The sequence below is a fragment of the Aspergillus oryzae genome, chromosome 1, assembly GCF_000184455.2.
Source record: "Aspergillus oryzae RIB40 DNA, chromosome 1".
Lineage (NCBI taxonomy): Eukaryota > Fungi > Ascomycota > Eurotiomycetes > Eurotiales > Aspergillaceae > Aspergillus > Aspergillus oryzae.
Genome location: NC_036435.1, coordinates 428353 through 447815, shown reverse-complemented (window position 1 = coordinate 447815; position 19463 = coordinate 428353). Strand labels below are relative to the sequence as shown.

The 19463-nt window shown below is 49.1% G+C and overlaps 6 protein-coding genes across 6 annotated transcripts; 2 read left to right on the top strand and 4 right to left on the bottom strand.

Annotated features, from left to right (window-relative positions):
• Positions 1 to 176: 176 nt before the first annotated feature.
• On the bottom strand, positions 177 to 975 carry mog1 (Ran GTPase-binding protein MOG1; the record flags this gene model as incomplete). The annotated part of the gene is made up of 2 exons (XM_001816617.3): positions 177 to 771; positions 899 to 975. 2 exons carry the CDS (start codon positions 973 to 975, stop codon positions 177 to 179), a joined length of 672 nt encoding a protein of 223 aa, XP_001816669.1.
• Positions 976 to 1525: 550 nt separating this feature from the next.
• Positions 1526 to 3110, bottom strand: AO090009000168 (NYN domain-containing protein; the record flags this gene model as incomplete). The annotated part of the gene is made up of 2 exons (XM_001816616.1): positions 1526 to 2146; positions 2205 to 3110. 2 exons carry the CDS (start codon positions 3108 to 3110, stop codon positions 1526 to 1528), a joined length of 1527 nt encoding a protein of 508 aa, XP_001816668.1.
• A 1492-nt stretch (positions 3111 to 4602) lies between these two features.
• AO090009000166 (uncharacterized protein) lies at positions 4603 to 5463 on the bottom strand (the record flags this gene model as incomplete). Its single annotated transcript, XM_001816615.1, has 1 exon — positions 4603 to 5463. The coding sequence occupies one exon, from the start codon at positions 5461 to 5463 to the stop codon at positions 4603 to 4605; it is 861 nt and encodes a 286-aa protein (XP_001816667.1).
• A 2571-nt stretch (positions 5464 to 8034) lies between these two features.
• Positions 8035 to 9399, top strand: AO090009000165 (pyridoxal phosphate-dependent aminotransferase; the record flags this gene model as incomplete). The annotated part of the gene is made up of 1 exon (XM_001816614.1): positions 8035 to 9399. The coding sequence occupies one exon, from the start codon at positions 8035 to 8037 to the stop codon at positions 9397 to 9399; it is 1365 nt and encodes a 454-aa protein (XP_001816666.1).
• A 1098-nt stretch (positions 9400 to 10497) lies between these two features.
• Positions 10498 to 12368, bottom strand: AO090009000164 (uncharacterized protein; the record flags this gene model as incomplete). Its single annotated transcript, XM_023234011.1, has 4 exons — positions 10498 to 10508; positions 10619 to 11951; positions 12015 to 12136; positions 12296 to 12368. 4 exons carry the CDS (start codon positions 12366 to 12368, stop codon positions 10498 to 10500), a joined length of 1539 nt encoding a protein of 512 aa, XP_023088540.1.
• Positions 12369 to 13793: 1425 nt separating this feature from the next.
• cog6 (Golgi transport complex subunit COG6) lies at positions 13794 to 17401 on the top strand (the record flags this gene model as incomplete). Its single annotated transcript, XM_023234006.1, has 3 exons — positions 13794 to 14023; positions 15125 to 15389; positions 15458 to 17401. The coding sequence occupies 3 exons, from the start codon at positions 13794 to 13796 to the stop codon at positions 17399 to 17401; spliced, it is 2439 nt and encodes an 812-aa protein (XP_023088539.1).
• Between the last annotated feature and the right edge of the window lie 2062 nt (positions 17402 to 19463).

Sequence of the window (19463 nt, the reverse complement as noted above, 5' to 3'; positions counted from 1 at the left end):
CCCTCTCATCCAAGATAACGTATGCAAGTCCTAACCCATTGATACCAAATCCACCATGCAAACAAGCAGATCCCATAAAATCCTCCCAAGTACAGTCAATCCCAACCAATATTCCCAAATCCATAACTCAATCATACACACCCAGACAACCTCAAATAACCCCCCAAGAAAAGAACCTAACAAAATAAACCCCAATCAACAACCTCCAACTCCTGTACTAAACCATCAATCAACCCCTCAGCCAACCTTTCCTCCGCCTCCAACCCCCTCAAATCCCCAGCCCTCTCAAACTCCTCCCTCGGCACATTAACAAACACCACCAAATCCGTCTCCTGCTCCACCAACCTCACCACCAAATACCACAACGTCACAGTACTAGTCAACTCCCCCTCAGCACTCGACCCGGCAACCGCACCCCCAATCCCAACCCCAGACCCAACCCTAGCCCCAGCCCTAGAAGAAGCCTTAGGAGAAACAACCCTCACAACACCCCGATACCCCACAACCCCAGCCGGGAATTTCCTCAAAATAACCCGTGTCGGCGCCGTCACGATCTCCAACTTATCGTCCTCATCGCAGAGGTCGTGGACATGGTACAGGGCTGCTTTTGCGTCCGGCTTGAGTGGCTGGGATTGGAGTTGTGTGTTTATGAGAGTATCGAGAGAGGATGTCTCGGGGTCTGTGACGCGTTGGTTGATTTCGGTGATTTGGGATGTTAGGGTTGTGCGGGAGAGGTAGACTTCTTGGTGGGAGGGGATTTCGCGGACGTTACTGTTTTCTCTCTTTTTGTTAGTTGTGGGTTCTGAGATTGTTTGATTGGGGGGGGTTATGTTGGAGGGGAGTTGTATGTGTATGTGTATGTGGCTTATATAGAGGGTGTTGGATAGGGGTTACGGACCTTGCGTCGACCCAGTTCTGCGGGATTAGACCTTTGATTGCGCCACCGTAGAAGTCGCGGGGGGTGTATGTTGTCATTTTTCTGGTTTTGTGTTTTGTTTTGTTTTTCGGTTTTTGGGGGGGGTATTGTTGGTTGATATATTGTGATGCGGGGTAGGTGGTTTTGCGTTGGAGGTGTTGTGGGTGTGGTTTGAAGGGATTGTGGTGTTGGTGTTCTCTAGATGATGGTGATGTATCTTTATAGGTATCTTCTGAGAATGCCGTGAGTCATGAAGGAGGATTGTTGTATAATCAGGAGAAGATGAGGAAGAAGATGATTTCTGCTTTGGGATGGAAATTGAAGCTTTTCGGGCCAATGAGGGACATGACGTCTCGTCGCGTTGGCGGGCGGTGAGCTTATCGACTTTTGACTGGAAGGCGGGGTCATCGCATACGAGTTGCCCCTCGGCGTGACTCACGGGACTACGGTCTAGACTACATATCAAACATGTAAAAGAGAGCGACAACTTTGATTGACTATAGGGCTTGCGAAAATATGCCTGATGGCCCCACTACTAATATCTAAAGGTATCTTAGCTCAGAGGCAAAAAGGTTAAAGGAGAGCGTTCCTGGTTCCAGACCATCCGAATCACATGTCCAACAGCTCTTCGATATATCCATCCAACGCGATCATCTTGAATTTGTTCCCCCATTTCGAGCGGAACTCTTTCTTGCGATAGGCGTAGCTGGTGACCTGGGAGAAGCTCACCAGTTCCACCGTCCATCCCCGCCGCAGCGCTCGCTCTACCATCTTCATGAATCCTCCGGAGAATTCGGCTTCCGCCGCGTCCCCCGTAGCTAAAACGATGGTCGCTGGTTCATCTGTATCCAACAGGCTTTCCAGGATCTTCAGGTGCAGAATTTCGTCCACCCCCTGTTCGACCCAGCGCTCTTCCGGTGCGTCGTTCGTTTCAGAACCACTGCCTCCATCATGAGCGCCTGCCCGAGGACCTTTGCGGTATTTCAGCTGACGACGAGTCGGTTGTTTCACCTTATGCACTCGGTCGAGAATGTTCGTCTCGTAGCCGAGTTTCTCGCCGTCGTCGATCGCAGCGAAGCGGTCGGAGCCCACCAAGACCTTCTTGGCCGTTGGCCGACCACGCTCTAAGATCAATGAGAAGTTCTGGAATGAGAGTGGCAAGCGGCGAATCCGTGTTTTCACAGGGATGTTTCGGGATACTTTCATGGAATCGTGAAACCCAACCATGATCTGGCCAATAGCGATAGTCAGCAGAGGTTGACCGACACTTACGGGAAAGATAACTTACATTAGACATATCGACAAAGACATGAATCGGGCGACATGTAGAAGAACCCGGTTTGGACTTCCCAGCCCGACCAACTCGAGTTATAGTCTCTGCGTAGTCGGGAAAGTTCTTCAACAGCTTGGTTAAGAGACCGACTTTTCGATCGGCTGCCGACTTGTACGCAACGGGCTGCACGCGGATGGCGCCCCCCGGGAGATTTTGGATAGCGATAGGGGCTAAAGCCCCATCGGCTTCATCAAACGAGGATGGCGGGGTCTCGGACGACTCACTCAAGGCCTCCGCTATGCCCACCTGAGACGGGACGAAAGAAACGACGCGCCGTTTGGAATAAGACGAATCAAAGATGCTCGGGTTGTCGGACTCTGCTTCCACAGTGCCTTCCGACAAGTGAGGCTCATAGGTTGGTTGCTTGGTTTGGTTACGGTGTTTTGTGGTACGATATTCGACGGTAGTCTCATGGGACTTGGACACATCCGAAGTGGGGATCGGCCGAGGAGGCGTACGCGGAAGCGTTTTATCCGGGCTATCAACGTTGGTGTCCCCGTGAGAGGGACGCTTGAGTATCTGAATCCGCTTCGGCTGCTGTGGAGGTTGTTCGACAATGCTTTCCTTGGTCGCTTGACGAAGTCCAGCTTCTGCCCCGACAGGAGGCGTGGTGTTGCCAAGGAAATCCCATAGGGAGGAGAAATCACCAAGCTTTGGGGGTCCACCGCTCTCGTGCTTCAGATCGGGTGCCGAGTCATTTAGACCTTGGGCAGCAACCGTGCCGGGAGTGGATGGAGCTTGGTGGGAGTCATTGTGGCGAGCAGGGGTGGAACGGTCACCGCTGCTGTACGTCGGCGAGCGCAGTAGGTTGATCACCGGAGTGAAATCCCAGTTCGAAGAAGATGTAGCCGACGATGGCATTGACAGCAATGGACTTGGATGTCAGCTACAATGTGGTGTAGAATTCCGTTCGTAGTAGGGATGTGCCTGGTGGCAATACGCGGGGTTTGCAAAACAGAAAGGGTAGAAAGCTTTCGAGTACCAAAGACAACTATAAATGTGCACAATTCAAACGCAAAAGATAGGGCATAAAGATAAAGCGCATCAACATGGTGGTCATTGAGACCCAACCAGACCGACGATGTTCACGCCAAACGCATTGAAAGCGAAGGCAAGTTGACAAAGGGAAGAAAGAGAGTTGGTTAGGTTAGGTTAGGTTAGGCACGGAGACTCGGAGACTCGCCGCCTGCAATGACTCGCCGCGTGGCGGTGAACAACTGTCACGGTACTGCCATTATTTACCGCTTGCCACCTTTGGCTGAGAATAACACTAGTCTGAAAACAGAAGGTGCTATCTCGGCATCCGCTGGAATAGATAATCCGACGGATTTATATTTCCCCATGACCCACCAGATCCGCTAGGCCAGTTCCGGACTAGCATATAGCCTATACTGTAGGTCATGGCGACGTCATCGGCTCAGAAATCTAGACTCGCAAGAATGACGAGATCGATTTGTTTATCCCACCCAGTCCTGCTTTCTTCTGGAATCGCCAATTGTATGACTGAGTTGATGGCCATTGGCGGGTTCTCTCGTCACCATGACGGAGAGTCGATGATCTTCGTCCCATGGACACGATTCTGGATTCACATTCACAGGCCAGACTCAATATCCATGTGCCTCGGGTGAATTGCGTAGCGGAGCAAATCAGGGTCATCAACGTCATGGAGGGACAGATATAGCAGCAGATGAAAGATATATAAACCATCAAATCCTTGGTCTTACTTCCTTCTTCATCAATTTCGACAAGACAAACAAACAAATCACAACTACTCTACCAATTACTACTCCTTTAACCACTTTCTACCTTTTACCAAACCACTCGCAAACATGTCTGACACCGGACGCAAGGACTTCAGCACCAGTATGTCGATATGCATAAACACGATGCTGCAGTGAATGTCTCGCTAACATCCCCGCAGAGGCCAAGGAGGAGCTCACCCCTGACTCCGCCAAGTCCACTCAGCAGAAGGTGAAGGAGGGCGCCACTGATATTGGTGACCGTGTCTCCCGTGGCTTCCAGCCCGACGATCAGAAGTCTGGCACACAGGAGGCCTTCGACAAAGGTCAGCGTGTGCATGACAACAAGAGCCACGGCGGTGCCGGCGAGTCGATGTAAGTATCCATGCAGAGTATTCGAATTGTCAAAAGACTAACCGATTCTGCAGCCTTGACAAGGCCAAGAACGCCGTCGGTCTCGGTGACCACTAAGCTCAAGTCTGTGGAGGATCGCCTGTGACCATTCATCATGAATACTTTTATGATTTGATGATTTAATCCTCATGTGCTGTATTAAGCTTAGTATCCTGTGTCAATTAATGACCATATGAATTAATCAGAAATTCTGAACCATTTCACTTCTCCCGTCTGGATTGATCAAGCTTCGAGTCTCGTTCTTGGGTAAGCTCGCTGAGTTCCTCTAATAACTCTCGATACTTAGCCCGCGCCCCTTGTACATCCGTAGGAAGATTCTGGAACAACTGAAGCCGATGTTCCAAACTCTTGACATTATCCATAAGCTTTTTGATATCTTCCTCCTCCGCCAGCACCTCACCCAACGTAGGCCCTTTGCTTTGATTCCTCTTCAAAGCAGCAACCCTATCCTGATATTCATTAACTTTAGCAGCGAGAACCTTCGTACCTTTCGTCCACTCAACCGTCTTAGCCGGCAAATCAGCCGGAACCTCATACGCCGGATCTGACCTAAGTTCATCCAGTTGCCGGCGCAGCGCCTCCAACTCCCTCTGCAGATAATCATGTAACATATCCACCTTATCCAGCTGGTCCTGCACGCCAAATTCCTCCTTCGTCAAGTCGACAACGGCTTGACCCAGGTGTGCCGCCTCCACGTCCAGAGCACCCAACGCCGCGGCCGATTTGGCCAGATCATCCAGATCCTGTCCACCTTTATCGTCGAGACAATATTCCAGCTCATCGAGTATTTCCTTCTTCTGTTTGTCTTCTGTCTCTTCGCGCGCTTTGAATCCCTGCACGGCTTGTTCGCGTGCCTGGTGTAGGAGGGCCGCTTCCTCGTCGGCGGTGTCGTTGGCTGCCGCTAGGGCAAGTAATGTGCGTAGCGTATCTTCGTTTCGTTCGAATGTGGGGACTGGGTTCGGGGCGTATTGGCGACTTAGCCAGGAGTTGACGTAGGCCCAATCTTTTGCTTGGATGGCTGCTTGTCGCGCTTTGGCGGGGGAAAGAAGGGGGCTGTCCATTGGTGGTGAATATTGGAATGGATAGGATTAAGTCGTGAGAATCTTGTCTTTGATTTGTGAAAAAATGCGATAAGAATTGGAAAGGTACTCGCTAGGGTAGAGTTGCTAATATTTTGACGTTGAGGTTTAGTGAACGGCAGTTCGTTGGACGAATAAAACAAACCACTAGTGACTGCACATTGACTTTCCCTTTACCGCTTTAGGCCGACTTGTGAGCGGCCTGGCGCGTGGGGTGAGCACGAAAGTGCGTGTCCTGAGGGGTGAACCCTAAGTGGAATCATCTACACTACTACATCCTCGTTCTGTTTCCGTGTACTTTTCTTCACATCCCTACCAGTCAAGGCACTCTGGCAGGATATTCCCATGCTACCTGTCTGTGGTTTGAACAATGTCATGGAATACAATATAGTTGTCACCTACTCAAAGCCGGAGTTAGCCTAGAACCCTCACAAGCAAGTCCTAATCAAATCCAGTGCTTAATTGATACAAGGAAGCCTCATTATCCCCTTTGCACCAATTATTGTACAGGTATTGCACAATGACCTTCTGCCAGATTATGAAATCCGCCGTTTCCGGTTGATGCGATGTTGGGTTCTAGGTAGTATCACGTATGGCGACACATGTCACTCAACGAGGTCAAACAGGTCATTAAACTCAATGGAGCCTAATTCGGCATAAAAGTGTGATTATTCAGAGTGATAGTGGCGAAGTAAATTACTGTTGGGTCGATGGAGATATCGAGGAAAGAGGAGCACACACTCAAACCCGTACGGAGCAATTCCTTTATATAATATACGTTTCCGAGACCAGCTATGATACAATCGGGAAGGCTGTGTAAAATGCACATTCTCATCATAATAGGGCACGTTGAATTCTACTGTTCTGCCCTCTACCTAGGTCTTTATCAGAGTAGGTAGAGGCCTTGGTGAACTTCATCTCTCTATACGTATGGATAAAAGTTAGCTCGGTAGTAGCGTTGACTAGTTCCTGGCTATCAAACACTAAGGACTTCTATACAGCCTGAGAAACAGAAATGTAGTTCATCATAGCAGTGCTTACGCCTATTGTGTGTATCTAAGAACGTAGTAGTAATATATAAAAAGCTCACGATTATCCGGAGCATGTTGTTAGGAGAAGCCTTCTTCATCTCGCTGTGAGCTGCTAAAGAGGTGTCTTGGGTGAATTTCAAGACATTAATCGACTTGTCAAGTTTCCGACTGGAAGAAGATACTATCTGCCAGGGTGCTAACTGTCACCTGCTTCCGATCACCTAAAGTACGTACTGAATCCTGCTGCACACCTTGACTCTGCCATCACTCCCGTTGTCATCGCCTAGCTGTTGTCCGATGGTGACCGTTGTGGGGCGAGGTAAAGAGAGACGTATCTCCTACAATGATATAGCTCTTCGTCCGCTTCTCGTTCGTGTTTGTGTGCTCAGGACAGCCGGGACATTTTCGGCTCCCTTTGCATGCCCACTCCAACAGGCTCATTGGAACAAGCTTCAGTTGACTCATTGCCATTTCCTGGATGGGAAGTGATTTTACATGGGGCGAAGCAAATTTGGCCCCACCTTAAACCCAGCTTAATTTATGTTGATTGATCGTGCAGAAGGTTCATGAATCATCCGGTATTTAAGATACCCAGCCGACTAGCAGTAGATCATGATACATCCTGTCGGCTTTCTACTGTTATAGATCTGTCGTGATACGCTGATAATGAGAACTAGTCAACTCATTTAGTGCCCAACTCCGTAGTAGGGTCTGAACAGCTTGAGTTTGTACTACACTCTGTTATACATCTTGCGCTAGTTAATGAACTATTGTACTCATATAACCAACAGCCCAGGGCATGAGCTAGGTTATTATCAGATCTTATGTCCACAATATGGAGGCATTGGGTAATGTAGGTCCTGGATTTTATTTTCGCGCAGGAACCGACTAAATCCCCTCTGACTCGGTGGCAATTGGCCTCCTTCCTAGCGTATATCAAAGACTGGTATTCCCGCTATATGTGACAATAATACGCTTTGTCTTTTCTGTTGTAGGAATATAATATTTTGGGCTGTTCTCGCCCGACGGCTCTTCATGGGGGTTTCCCTCTGTGATGGCGATGAAATACTGGTGGATATTGTAGCGATATTCAATCAGATAAGTGTTTAAAATCCGTTCATAATGCAATTAGCTTCGCCCCCCTCTGCTTGTAAGACTTGGGTCTAAAAAGGATTCCTGTAAGCGGAGGTTTTTGCCGCTCAAGCCTATTGTTGATGAGTCATTGTCTGGATGTTGTTGGAAGGGCGCAAGAGACCCCACTTTCTAAATCACCAATTTGGACAAGCCCTAACTAGGCCTTGATGACATCTAAGGCCACGGGCTCTCAGTAAATCCCTCTCAAAGCCTGATTCACTCACTCCTGTAGATGATATAAGAACCCCTATGTAGCACGTACCGCTGAAATGGACTTTTTAAGAATCGATTCAATGACCTGAGTAGCTCAGAAAACTGACAGGAACATTATACGTTTGTGGCATCTGACAGATCAAAGTGTTCTTCAAGGCTTATAGTTCCAGTCAGCATGCCTTATCCACCCATTGCGCAACACGATGGCGTGCCTCATGGTACTGCCAGCCGACCTGCACATTCCCTGTCTCTCAGGGCAAGTACCTCGCTGAGAGACACAAGCAATGGCCTCTGGGACATTCTGAACGATCTCTGGCATCCAGAGAGCAACCCTCACGGCTATGTCACACTCGGCGCTGGACACAATGCTTTGATGCAAGAACAGCTGCTACATCGCGTGAACAGTAACTTCGATCTTCCCGGACGACACCTTTTGTTGAACGACACCATCACGGGGTCTGTCCGGCTGAAAACTGCTATCGCTCGCTTTCTCACTCGTTATCTCAGCCCTTCAAAAGCGCTGAAGCCATCGCAGATCATTGCCACCAATGGGGTTTCATCTGCGACCGAGCACTGCTCATGGGCCTTGTGTGACCCAGGTGAAGGGATGCTGGTTGGGCGCCCGTATTATCGAGATTTCAGCAGAGACATCTGCCTGCGGCCAGGGGCTAAGCTCGTTCCAGTCAGCTTCGACGAGATGGATCCTGTCGGTGTGTCTGCTGTGTCAAAATATGAAGAAGCCATCGTAAGCTCCCGTGAGCAAGGCTGTACTATACGAGCCATTATGCTCTGCAACCCGCACAATCCCTTGGGTCGATGTTATCCTCCGTCGTTCCTTGTGGGGCTGATGAAGCTTTGTCAAAAACACGGCGTGCATTTGATCAGCGATGAGATATATGCTTTGTCAGTTTGGAGACATGGTCAGGATGGGGCAACGACCATAGAAGATTTTACCTCAGTGCTTTCTATCAACTATGATGGAGTGATTGACCCGAAGCTTGTTCATGTCCTTTGGGGTATTAGCAAGGATTTTGGCGCGAATGGAGTGCGACTAGGTGTGATTATTTCCCAAAACAATGGCGACTTGCTTGAATCGATCAGAGGGGTTGGCCAGTTTAGCTCGATTTCTGGCTTCGCAGACTATGTGACGACAAGTATTCTTGAAGACGAAGAGTTCGTGGACCGATATATCGAGGAAAGCCGTGAGAAGCTTGCTGCGGCTTACAACTATGTGGTCATATTCCTGGATAACCACGGAATACCCCACGCAAGAGGATCAAACGCAGGGTTCTTTGTCTGGTGTGATCTATTAACAGCTTATCTAAAAGCCCAACCCAACCGTCCATCTGATGACAGCGACTCTGCTAAATGGAACAGAAGTAGGGAGCTGGCAGAAAAGTTGGCCCTGCACAAAGTGCATCTTGGAGTTGGCGATGACTTCGGTAGTGAGCAGCCCGGATGGTTCCGCATCACCTTTTCTCAACACCGTGTTCAGCTCGATGAGGGATTGAAACGCATTGTCAAAGCCCTTCACTCTTAAGTTTGGGCAAGCGAAAGTCATGGCGCTGGTCCATGCTAGCTATTTACCTTTTGTCTAATTCATAGAGATAGAGGATTATTGATGAAACGGGGAATCGTATAGAGTGCTCTACTCTGTACCTGCGAGGTAGTTTAGATGGGGATACCTTGTTGATTCATTCATTCATTCTACGTTCGCTGCCTATGGAGGTTTATTTCTGTTCCCTAGTGCTCAAGGTTGGACGAAAGACAGTGGCACAGGGGTGCAACGCCGGACAGTGTGATCGAGCCAAGTTGACTGAGTAACTATACTACAGAATTCGCATGCTCTTTAATACTTGGACTACATGGTACATGTACGTAACGCTGGTAATCTCGGTGAAGCCGATCATAACGAACAGTAAGCCGCAATAGAATGCATAAGCTAAGCATTTGAGACCGGGAGTTGTGGTAACAGTAAGAGCAATATTAGCTTGCTGTGCGAAATGAATTGCATTGTAAGCAATGAGTACGCCTAGTGCATAGGAACAGTAATCCAGATGACGGCAGACTATCTCATCGTATGCTGCATAAGTTCTCACGTGCATATAGGGGCAACGTAAGTATTTCTACTCTTGCCATTAACTGGAAATCACAGAGTTGGCAGGATAGCGCCCTAACCAGGCAAGGTGTGATGATAGGCAAAAATATCAAGCGAGAATAATGCATTACTATGTGGGATAAATCAATACACAATGGCTAAGCTGGTAAGTTATATATACGATAGGATCAACCAAACTCTGGTTCAAAATTAGATTCATATAGGTTATGTAAACCATATAATATACAGTCAGTTTGCTTCACCGGACCTCGCATGCTCCAATTAGAAGCCAAGCCCACGGCGCAAAACGCAATGCTCTTGCTGGCCTGGCTCTCCACCTGGACATGTGTTCATCGGTGGTCAACGAAGCGGTATTACCACCAGTGCCGATGTCCATTTACATCGAGCTAGCTCTTGTCGTGACTCCTCAGAAATGAACTTCCAATCAATAATGTTTAAACGTATCGGTTTGTCGGTGTTGAAACGAGCGGCTTTCCGTGGGGAAGGTGTAATATCATGATTCCGACCATAGAGGGCTTCCTAGTAAGCATCTAGAGTAGAAAAAAGGGAAAAGGTAAGCAATATGTTCCTTAAGACATCCTGTATGAAGGCAAAGAAAAACAACGTAAAGGAATGATAGGGTTGCCGGGACTGTACTTACAACCAAACATGGCCCATTTCAGGGCGCTGTACTTGCAAGTCGGATTGATGCATGGAGTAGCACACTCCTCAGTAGCTCCTGGCTGCTCCAGAGGAACGCAAAGGCACCTGATATGACTACCAAGCGCCTGGTCTGTTCCATCACTGCCCATGCCCTCAATGTATAGCTCACAGCTCCTTTGTCGACAATGCGGTGTGAGACATACCAATTTGTCCCTGTAGAGGCTCTTAATAAAGTCGTCCCAGTTGTCGGCAATCCGCGTTTGGTCTGCCTGGAATTTAGCGAGGGCATTGCGATAAAGCTCTTCTTGGATGTTGGCTAATGTGGTGGGTATGATAGTATGTAATTCTGGGATTGCGGCTTCAACCTTTCCCTCTGCGTGGAGTAGGTCCCTTCGTCTTATAGTCACGACTTGATTGGTGACTTCATTTGGGCCTAATACTATGAATAGGGGAGTGCCGCTGACGATCCACTCATTAAATCTCCATCCCAAAGAGTACCCTTCCAAGTCATCAACTTTGACACGAATTCCTGCTGATGATAGACGTGAAACAAGTCTATCAGTCTCTGTGTCCAATATTAGCTGCTCATCTGTCGAAGAAGCTTGTGCTGCGACAATGGCGACTTGGGTCTCTGCGATGCGGGGCGGCAGAACAAGGCCATGGTTGTCACTGTGGGTGGCCACCATAACACCGAGGGCTCTAATGGAAATACGCCAGCAGTTTTGCCAGACATGAAGGAGCGCCGCCGGTTCTGCCGTTGCCGAAGGGTCTCTCACTGTGATTTCGTACGCTTTACTCAAAGTCTGGCCAAATTCATGGCACTTTGCACCCTCTATGCACTGGTTTGTAGCAGGTATATATGCTATAACTACACCAGTACTGATGTCGGTGTCCTGGAGATAAGCTGCATTCTTATATCCTTTGACGACGGGGATGGCAAGGAGATCCCGGTAAAGTAAACTATAAAGTTCAAGGATCTGTGCGGCCTCTTGACGAGCGCTGTCCTTGGTTATATGTGCTGAATGGACCTCTTGCAGGAGGTATTCACAACTTCGGAGGAGTGGCTGTGGGTTTTGTTCATGTTGGAATCTGATACACCACTGGTTCATTCGCAGAGGCAAGTCTCGATGACTCTTGATCCACTTCCTGCAGTAAGGATAGATAACGGACTCAGCATTCGGGAAACTGCTGGACCCTGACACAGCATAAGGAGCCTGGGCCCTATCACCTAGGTAAGGGAGGATGGGGACAGAGAAACTTTGTAGTTCCAAGGGCTGAAGATGGTCGGCCAGCCAAGAGCGAACCTTCTCCCACATCCCGTACGCAACTGGCTATTTGCACGCAGTCAGGTTATCTCTATAATAGGTCATTGGTAAGACTCTCAATAAACAGACCTTGAGGATGAAATAGCCAGGAAGGCTGCAATGATCAATCATTTCACCTTTTACCACGATCGGCTCATACCATGTGTCGAAATCATCTTCCTTGTTAACTTCGACCCGAGGAGGGCTGATACCTAGTATAGACTTAAGCATGATAAACGGAGTGCAGCATACAAAGCCAGTAACCAGATAGTTTTCTTAACAGGATGCTGATGTTGCAACCCCAGCCTGGAGTCAGAATTAAAATATTAGCTGATGTCTCCCCAACTGACAGCACCTGTGGAGAATCTGACGGTCTGCGGGGTAACGTACGTAGGTGTACAGAATAATACAGGGATTAATTAGCTTACTTTTATGAATAGTCATTCTTGTGTAAGCGATTTCAAACCCGGTTACAGCTGCTACGGCATAATTCATTGGCTTATACTTGATGATCAAGCAATATGGTGTAGGCAACGGATAATGTAAGTGTAGGCCCAGCCGCTGTGTGTATTACTATGGACAGGTTGCGACGCTTACTTCATATTGTCGGGTAGTTCTGGTGAAGGTGTATAAGCATAGTAAGAGGGCTCAGCGTCAGACGTCCGTAGGGCTGCTTATCAAATGCCTCTATAGTAAGCCGTCACAAGAAACCCATAGATAAAAAGGCTCAGGCGCATTGAGTTGCATCTAACTGTAGCATCCTTTGCCTTTCTCCATAGAGTCGTCTGGGGGATTCAGGCCTATATCTGTTTGAAAGGTTATTAGCTGCACAACTTTTCTGTGTCTGGTATGTCTCTAACCTCCCCTCCTGGATGAGAGATTCCTAAAAAGTGTTCCTAGAGGGCTATACTCTGGTGTCGTAGCTTTGACGAATTCGAGACCTAAAATCATCACCATGAAGCGTCCCGCACTGGCATTTGCTGCTGTCCTGCAACTTCTGGCGACGGCCGAGGCCAGCTGGTCTCTGACACTGTATAACAGACCGGGCTGTGGGTAGGAATGGACCGGTGTGGAATGTAGCGAAGTGGCCGATTTGAACGCTTGCTGTATAGGTCCAGGAAACGAGTTATATATGTCTGCTGGAAGCACGCATGGTGATCCAGTGTACGCATGGAGTGGTCAAGGTGATGACCACGGATGGGCGGTGGTACTGGGTCGTGATAATAATTGTTGTGGTGTGGACAACGGTGTGATGTCAATCAGCACTGTCAGTTTACGAACAGGATCCAAGAGGAGAGGTCTGCCAACTGTGGTCAAGGCAAACTACTACGTGTACCGTAACAGAAGCATAAAGTATCGATTGCCCATCGGCAGCGAGCACGAAGAGTCATATGCTGCATTGGAGGATCCCGTTTCAAAGGCGAACTTCTTAGCCATTCATGGGGCTATGGTTGAGACGGAATAGTCCACTCTGTGGAGGTCATCTAGGGCTAGTTCGGGCCTTCAAAGCTTGTTCAGAGTATTGTTGTTGTTGTTGTTTCCTCTCCTTTTAGTACCGTAGGTGCTTAACTAGGAATATGCGAAGAGTTTGCCCACACACGAACGCATGTTTACGTAGTAGATTCCTTGTCTTTCCCTGTCATAGTGATAGTCCTCTCCTCAGTGCTGCACCCTTATTGGGGATGGTTGTTGTATATTCCACTTCTTGATATGGCCGCAAAAGCATTTTCGCTCAATGTACTCCAGATAATCAGTCAAATAAATCCATATAGGGTGTACGCCATGGTAATTGAAATTTGGTGTAGCACATAATTCAGCTACTTACGTTCGCCTTTTATCAACCATATAGCCCAATTTGTACTATTTTCCATGGACCTAGAAAACAATACTATACATTGTTCTACTTTCGTCCAACACACTTATATCAAGCTGAACCCGGTAGGGCCCATTGGGGCAGGCAGACTTCCAGAGACCCGCTCGGTTGAAGAGGCTCAACAGTACCCAACCGGTTGGAAGTTCTGGCTTACCATCCTCACGATGAGTGCCTTAGTTGTCCTTGGAGGGCTGGATACCAACATTGTCGCCACTGCAGTGCCTAGGTACGAATTACAGAGTTGATATCCTGTCCGAGTCACACATAAACTGTGAAAGACTGTAGAAACTAATCATCCTCGGTCGGCTACTATACACGGTTTATGCTATTTTCTTCTATATTAATGCCTATCTTTGCGGGTCTTATAACAACTTTTGGAGCTGATACAAACCTTGCACAACTTATTCTGTACTCTGGGGTATACGGCTTCGCGAGTGGAATAGGCTTCAATGCACCGATCAGTGCCGTACAAACAGTACTGCCCACCGACGATGTCTCCCTGGGCCTGTCTATTGTGCTCTTCGCACAACACCTTGGTCCTGCCGTATCCGTTGCCATAGCTCAATTCATATTTACGAATCAGCTCTCTACTAACCTAGCCCGAGTAGTCCCAGGTCTGAATCTTGCGACTATTGAAGACGGCGGGTTGTCAGACATTGTAAGACGTGCAACGCTGGCTCGACATGTAGAGGTTCTTGCGGATGTTGGTAGAAGTTTGAGCGAAACGTGGTATCTTGCCGTTGGGCTAACATGTGTGACGTTGATTGGGAGTTTGCTCATGTAGTGGCGGTCTGTTAAGCAAAAGAACAATTAAGCCATTAGAGATGACCCCGAACTTCGTGCTCCTACTCCAAAGTGGTCCGGGTAAGAACGATACTGAGATATTCTTCCAACCCGTGCCCTACACGTGGCTCCTATATCTAGTTGGATTAGATTCAAGCTCTAGCATAACCACTCTGTCTTATAAAAATTCCCGTGTAATGTGTTCACAGTTCTACGGATTATCCCAGAGCTTGTGACTTGGGCGAGGAAAGTATCTTGATTAAATGACTGAACGTGAATTTGCGTTCCTTACATGACATTAAACCCCTTTATAAAATTGTAGTTCTGTTTACTGGTATATGCAATTAGATCCGATCCAAAGGTAGGTGTGATTAGTGGATGGCCGTATAAGGACTAGTGGGTCTTGGCATTGATCATTCCAAAGTAGCCATGAAAGCGTGACCTGTTGCTTGCCTTTCCGTTTCCGTACGCCGATTGACCCTCCGCGAAGCACCAGATAGTCCTCCATGACCAGCTACTTTCCCCCAGTTGGGGCTATTCCCAGTCATGCTTCGACCAGGACACCTTCACCAGCTGCTTCTCCGCTGTCCCCGCCAGCAACGCAGCGATCCAGTGCCTTGACGAACCGGTTGACAAGTGTACTCTCCGCATCGTATGCGGACTCGGATATACGCGATGCGCTCGAGACCCTCAGCCTGCGAGACATACATAACACACCGGAAGTGCGACGTCAACTGCGGCTGGATGTGCAGAAGGAAGTGGTCGACTGTAATGCGGAGATCGTACGAGACTTTGGGAAAGTTGCGGAGGTAATTTACCAATGACATGAGGGGAATGTGAAAGAAGAGAGCGATGCTAATTCGCATGAATGGAACAGCAACTGAAACGAATCGGTACCGTGATTACCAGCTTGAACCAGACATGTGACGAAATGCGAAAGCACATTAGTCTGGCTAGACAAGACACTGCTCCGGTCTTGGAGGAGGCTTCCACGTTGATGAACCAGAAGAAAGAGGCCGAAACAAAACAACAGCTGCTCGATGCCTTTACGAAGCATTTCGTCGTTCCGGATGACGATATTCTGGTCTTGACGTCGCTGGAGGACCCCATCAATGACCAATTTTTCGAGGTGCTTGCCCGTGTGAAGCAGGTACACCGCGACTGCGAAGCTCTGCTAGGTGGAGAGAATCAGCGACTGGGCCTGGAGCTGATGGACAAGAGCTCCAGAAATCTCAACTCCGCGTATCAGAAGCTCTACAGGTGGATCCAGAAGGAGTTCAAATCGCTGAACCTGGAAGATCCCCGGATCAGTAGCTCGATCCGACGTGCGCTGCGGGTGCTGGCGGAGCGACCGAGCTTGTTCCACAGCTGTCTGGATTTCTTCGCAGAGGCGCGTGATTACACCCTTTCTGATGCATTCCACTACGCTCTTACGGATGCGGTTTCCGGCACTGCAGGTGATAGCAATGTGAAGCCAATCGAGTTTTCTGCCCATGACCCCCTGAGGTATATTGGCGACATGCTGGCCTGGGTGCATTCGACCACTGTATCCGAGCGGGAGGCTCTCGAAGCCCTGTTTGTGGCTGATGGTGAGGAGCTTGCAAGGGGAATCCAGGCTGGACTGAGCAGCGAGCCTTGGTCTCGTATTGATGAGCATGAGGAAGTCGCGTTTGATGGACAAAAGGCTCTCAGTGACTTAGTTAACCGCGACCTGATTGGGGTCTCCCGAGCTTTACGTCAGCGAGTCGAGCTGGTGATCCAAGGTCATGATGACCCGGTTACTTGCTACAAAGTCGTTGGTCTACTGTCTTTCTACCGGACGACCTTTCAAAAACTACTGGGACCTAATTCCAATCTGGCCGAATTATTGGTGACCCTGGAAAAGTTTACTTTCGGCCACTTCGAGGCTCTTATGAAAGACGTGGTTAGCAGTCTGTCGACAGACCACCTAGCTTTGACTCCTTCGGAGGATCTATCCACACCTCAATTCCTCATCGATGCACTCGAAGGCTTGACTTCTCTCATGAAGACCTACGAAGCTTCTTTCGGAGCAGATGATACGGAGTCCACTTCGGACGAAAACCGGTTCACCCCTGTTCTCCGCGCCGCGTTTGATCCGTTCTTGGAGTTAGCGACATCTTCAGCGGAGGAGCTATCCAATGCTACCGCGCGTGCAATCTATCTGACCAATATCCATCTCACTGCACGAACGAGCGTTTCGGAATACTCTTTTGTCAGTACAACACATCTCAACCCCATCTCAACGAAACTTTCATCCCTCCGCATAGATCTACTGGAGATCCAACACCGCTACCTTCTGGACGAGTCTGGTCTCCAGGTATTGCTCACAGCACTTGAGCCTTTCTCCCCATCGTCGGTGGCGAAATCTTCCACTGAAACGGAGAAGCAAGACTCACATCCGTTAGAGAGTCAGCCGCAGCAACAACCTAACCTGGCTGACATTGCGACTCTTCCGGCCTTCCAACCTGAAGCTCTCATCGCGGTCAGCCAGCAACTCGATGACTTCCTCCCGTCTGCCTTGATGGACGCTACAGACAATCTGAAGCGCTTGCGCAGTGCTGCCTTCGTCAAGAGTGTGACGGAGGAAGCGGTGGAGGCGTTCTGTCGCGACTTCGAGTTCGTCGAGGGTATGATCATTGGGGCCGATGAGGCAAGAGGCAAGGTTGATGTCACTCGTGTGGATAGGGGAAGTGAGACTGGCGCCGAGAGTGAGAAGGGCATGGAGGAGGGCGAGAACGGATGGGGTCTAAGAAGACTGTTCCCCCGTACTACGGGAGAGATCCGGGTTTTGCTCAGTTGATCAAATCCGCATTCGATCCCAGCCGTGCCGGTATACTCTAAACTCTAGTTTCTGTACATAGCATTCCATGCATATAATGTGATTCTACCGGTCGTACCACATCAACCAATTTTCAGACAATAACACTACAACTGACGTTCCTTAAACCTTCCTGACCATGATACCGTAAGGATCCCGGTCGCTCTCACTAACATGTACTTCACACACCCCGTCCTTCAAAATCTCCACCAATCCCTCATCACCCTCCGATGCCTTCAAAGCCTCCGCACGCTGAACCTCCCACTCCTCCTTAAGCACCCCCTCCAACTTCTCCTTCATAACAGCCCTCAGATACCCCCTCTCCGTATTCGAATGCGCAAGCGCAACAACCACCTTCCCGCGCTCAATAGCCGCCAACGCCTCATGATGGCTCATCTCCCCCGTAAACAGCAAATCAGGAACATTACCCCCCTTCATAAGCACACTGGACCCAGACCCCGGACACACCCCGACCGTCCGAATCGAAATCTCATCGACAGACACACCCTGCGGAATCGCGATGGGAATGCCACCGGGGAATCCGACACCCTCTGCAATCCTATCAACGAGAGATGTTAATGACTGGGGAGAGTCGAAGGTAACGAGACGGCCCATTCCGGCGGTTTCCATGTTCTCGGGGAGAGGGGGCGGCGAGGGGTGGATGGTTGATCTGGTGTGTTTTGGGATTGAGCTCGCTTCGGAGGGGATCACGGCGTGGGGGGTTGGGTAGGATGGGGCTGTATAAGTCTTCGAGGAGGATAGGATTGGCGCATTGGTTGTGGAAGAGGGAGAAGGAGAAGGGGTGACTGAGCCGGTTACGATGTCGCAGAGCCAGTCGGCCATTCCGCCTGGTGTGGCGTCCACGGCTGTGTGCGGGGAGTAGACGCTGATGCCTTCCTGTGCGAGACGGAGGAGGGATTGTTGCTGGGGGTCATTGAAGGTGAGGGATTTGAGGCCGCGGAAGATGATCGGGTCTTTTGGATGTGTTAGTGGTAGTATCTTTTCTTTCTTTCTTCTACGTTAGGTTGGAGGGGGGCGCACGATAGGCTACGATTGCGGAGTCTTTGCGCGCGATGGCTTCGTCTGCGACAGCTTTTGTGAGGTCTATGGCTAGGAGGACGGAGTTGTTTTGGCGTCGGGTTGGGTTGAAGGGGGCTTCGAGGAGGACTGTAGATGGTGTTAGTTGGTTTGAGCGAGGTGGGTTGGTGAGGGAGGGGCTCACGGCCTGTGTTATCCCAGCTTTTGTCTGCGAGGGTCTCGGGGTACCTGTGTGCGTTGTTAGTGATTGGGTTCAAGGGTGGTATGTGCTGCCCAGATCAAATAGGGGAGGGCAATTGGGAAGGGCAGAAATGTATACAGTTTCCTCATGGAGCTCACCACGGCCTTGGTGAAGGGCGATGACGTAGGGGATAGCGATGCAGACATTGTTGAGTAGAGGCGAACAGAGGAACGGAGGAGGGTGTTCATAGAAGGCTCTACACTGCCTGTACAATGGGGTTGAGGAGTAATTTTTTGACGGACTTGTGTAGGTGGGAATTGAAACCGAGAGCTATAGAGGAGACTATATCAAATCATGTCGATTAGATGGAGGAAAAGCTAACGCCACAGTTCACCAGCCACACCATCACATGACCCGATGAAACCCCGAGCCAATTTGTTTGAATGCTTCATAGTGACATGGATGGTTTTCTCTATGTAACTTTCAGTTACATACTGTGGGCTTGATGACCATGGTTGAGTGGATGATATGATTATTATCTAGTTGTCCTGAGCAGGTGTTATTGTCGACCCAAGTTGATATTCAAGTACCATTTTCATGTCTCACAAGTGAAGGGACTGGACTTCCTTGGTCAACTGCGGTACTTTTGTTAGACATTCCATGGGGCTGCAGGTAGGTTAGCTTTCTCATAGTTTGCCTTGGTCTACCAAATCCATTGTTGAGGGAGTGATTGATTGAAGGAAACCTCCAGTAACTATTGAAAGTTCGCGTCCAAAACTCGATCAATGAGAGGAGCGATTAGACGTCATGGGTTTACTTAATCCA